The 3,726-nt window shown below is 34.5% G+C and overlaps 1 protein-coding gene across 3 annotated transcripts in view; it reads right to left on the reverse strand.

The window, feature by feature from the left end:
- Window positions 1-3,726, reverse strand: part of Dym (dymeclin) — a 543,161-nt gene that overhangs the window by 187,250 nt on the left and 352,185 nt on the right. For all 3 annotated transcript variants that reach the window (XM_004623641.3, XM_023714738.1, XM_023714739.1), the window contains exon 14: window positions 3,145-3,247. In XM_004623641.3, coding sequence (XP_004623698.1) covers window positions 3,145-3,247 — 103 coding nt within the window. The remainder of the gene's footprint in view (window positions 1-3,144; window positions 3,248-3,726) is intronic.

Raw genomic sequence — 3,726 nt, forward strand, 5'->3', positions numbered from 1 at the left:
GTACTTCCGATTTGATTTGAAACTGTCTCATTGCTGTTTATCAATAAAATTTTGGAAAAATAAAAAAAAAAAAAAGAAAAGATATCATGAAAGAAGAAAATAGTCAAATAATGATTCTAAAAACTGTAACATTCAATAATAGCATTCAAATGTCTATGAGAAATTCAAACTGTCAAGCCTGTTATCCCTGCACTTGGGAGGCTGAGGCAAGAGGATCACTACAAGTTCAAGGCCAGCCTGAACTACATAGTGAGACTCTGTATCAAACTATCTCTTTGTTACTACTTTCTCAATAAACTTATTGAAAAAAAAAAAAAAAAAAAAAGGCAATAAATCCAAACTGTCCTATCATTGTATAATCATTTCCATGATTGGCAAATACCATTCAATATAATGTATTTTCTCTAAGAAATATCAATTTTATGTGTTTCTGATTATAGACAAATGTGGCTTGGGCAACTTCAGGTTACCTTATAAACTGAACACTTTTTGTGGAGTAAGTGATAAAACTATTACTTGAATTAAATAACAATTATATAAAGGTAACAAAACAAAGATGAACCAGGGCCAGCCAGATAGCTTAGCGGATTAAAATGCCTGCTTAGGCAGTCATAGGGAACAGGTTCCATCCATACATGCCGCGCTGGCCCTGCCTCCGGAGTGTGCTGAGATGGTGAATGAGACTGGGTGTGGTGGTGTGACCCTGTAATCCCAGTGCTTGGGAGGCTGAAAACAGGTGGTTCACTGTGAGTCTAATCTATGTAGTGAGACCTTGCACTAAAAATACATGAAAAAACACCCCAAAAAACCAAAGATGAAACAAATTCAAGTTCTTTATAACACAATTTCCCATTGCCATCTTGTTTCACCATAGATCTTTAAAGAGGTATTAGAGATTTTCTCCTTATCTAAAGGCAAAGTAAGTATTGAACTAAGTGAGCTAATAAACTAATCTCTAAAAAAATTTGGAATATTCTTAGCAAGAAAGTCTTAAAAATACTTTTTGAAAATATAAACTCAGTATCTTAGTAGGATGAGAAATTCTGTATAGCATACATGAAGACACACACATACAAGATAAATAAAAAACAAGAAAAAGAGGTGGCCAGTTGTAGCTACACACAGCTATCTTTGTTTATTGGTGACTGATATCTGGTCTGGATGCTGTTTCCAGTCTCCTATCAGCACAACCATTTAGAAATGAAACAAATGACAGGAAACAAGCAAAACAACTTTTCAACTGTCTGGTACACAATGCCATTTCAAATACTGAATTTAAAGTTCTCTAATAAATTCTCTAAATATCAACTTTCTAAAGTGAGACCTCAATTAAAATCTCATAAACAACTTCTGTGGCAAGATAATTCTTAGTACCTTCATTTAAGTCATGTTCCAAAAACTAAAAAATGTTACAGACAGTTGCCCTGCTCTAACGGGACTCACAGCACACTCTTTTTCCTATTATCGTACAAAGCTCATTTTTATGTTGCTTGTATTGTACTCTATCAGCATCTTCCAAGGACAGGTGGTAGTGAGGAATTATCTTTAAAGTAGGTGAAACAGGGCTGGGGAGATAATTTGATGGTCTAAGTACCTGCCTGGCAAGTGCAAGGACTGGAGTTTGATCCCCAGTACCACATGCCATGCCAGCTGGGAACCATGGACACAATATGCTGGCCACTGAAACCAGGCATGGTGGCACACACCTGTAATCCCAGTGCTGACAAGGCTGAGACAAGAGGATCACTGAGTCTGAGCTGTATAGGGAGACCCTGTACCAAATACATACATACATAAATAAAGATTAAAGTGGGTGAAACAAAGGCAACATATTATAGTACTACTTTACTGATCATGCCTGATAAATTTAGAGTTCCTTATTAGTAAGACACCAGTCAGCTGGATTCTCTTTCCCATGAATGACAACTGAAACTTCAAGACTGATGGGCTAGCTAAGGGTACTCACTCATATCACCAAGACATGTTTTGGGTGAGCAAGAAAAAAGTTAAGAGTTGGGGTTTCTATTTTATACCCAAATGAGCAAAGAAGAAACCTGGCTGGTAATGTACAACAGAAAAATAAAGCAGAAGCAAAATGGAGCAAAGATCAGAAACGAAATGGAATTAAAAGCATCATACCATCACGATATAGGCATACCCATGTTTACACTGACACAGTCTGTAATAGCCAAATCTTGGAAACAACCCAAGTGCCCATCAACTGATAAATGGAGAAAGATGTGGCTTCTTTAATACAATGGAGTCCAACTCTGCTATAAAGAAGGATCACCTTAAGACATTTCTAGGTAAATGGATATACTTTGAAACTACACTCTTAAGTGAAATCAATTGGATACACACGTGTAAATACCACATTGTTTCTCTAGAATGAGAAACTAAAGGTACAAATAAGGACCAAAATGTATAATAGGTACTGTGAGATAGGAAGACAATGTCCAGATGGGGAGGGGCGCTGAAGAGGGGGAAGAGAAAAGGAAGGAATGGAAAAGTAAAAAGAGAGAGGAAAAAAAAAATGGAAACAAAATTATTGTAAATGAGGAGTGGAGGAGGGATTTAGAGGAGTGTAGGGGAATGGAAAAAAATAAACATTATGTACAGGTACAAATTCACTATAATGAATGTAATCATTATGTATATGTAAAATGTACCAATAAAACGTAATTAGAAAAATAAATACATACATTTTGTAAAAAAGAAAAGAAACAAAATGGGCCTCAGTAACAAGATATTTCTGAACCTCATCATGTTTCAATTTTAGGTTATAGTTCTCTATGAAATCCACGTGTATTCCCCCCTCTCAATCTTCCACTGAATTCAGTGACAAATCTTTGTACAATTCCTTTTTTTTTTTTGCAATTCCTATAAAATCACTTCTTTTATTTTTGTGGAATTAGCTTGAATGGGATTCTTGACTCAGATATTAGGGTTCCCAATAACTATTATTTCAGGGTTGTTCTTCCTTAACCATTTGACAACAATCATTGTAAAACTTTTCTCTGGAGACCTCATTTCTTTATTTGCATACCAGAAGTTTCTGAAGGCAAAGATTTTGAGAGGTATTATTATTTATAAATTTAACAATAAAATGAAAACTGTTATCAATAAGATAAGGCAGCTACTTACATAATCTGGTAGAGGAATATCACTGGAACTCAGGGAACCTCTCAAAGACTGTGTGGCTTGTTCCAGAACTTTGTTGTGCTTTTTAGATAGCAAAGAAAACAAACTGAAAAAAGAGAAAGGAAAGCCCCAATTATATGAAGACAACTGTTACTTTTTCTTGATCTACTACAGAATTATAGTTTTACAGCATGTTAATTATTCTAAATCTACTTGTAAATAATTTTTTCATACTTGTGTTATCATCAAGATTTAGAATACTGCTTATATAACAAAAGTGAAGAGGATGTTTAAATAATAAGGGTTCTAAAAAAGATTGACAGCTTAAAATTTTGTTTCAAACACACAGGATATATTTTCAAAAGATTACTGTATTGGAGAAAACAATGGAGAGCATCTCAGAAAACACTGGACATGAACCAAATTTATGTCTCACATTGTAATATATTAGGAACTGCTTGAGATGGAATATCTTAATTTTCTCATCTTTTAAACATGTGTTGGGGCAAACAGACTATTTCTCTAGTGTAATTCATATATTGTGCTTCTATGTTATAGCTTTGTGTCCTTGGTTCTTTTTTTTTT

Source organism: Octodon degus, unplaced genomic scaffold, assembly GCF_000260255.1.
Source record: "Octodon degus isolate 3935 unplaced genomic scaffold, OctDeg1.0 scaffold00003, whole genome shotgun sequence".
Classification (NCBI taxonomy): Eukaryota; Metazoa; Chordata; class Mammalia; order Rodentia; family Octodontidae; genus Octodon; species Octodon degus.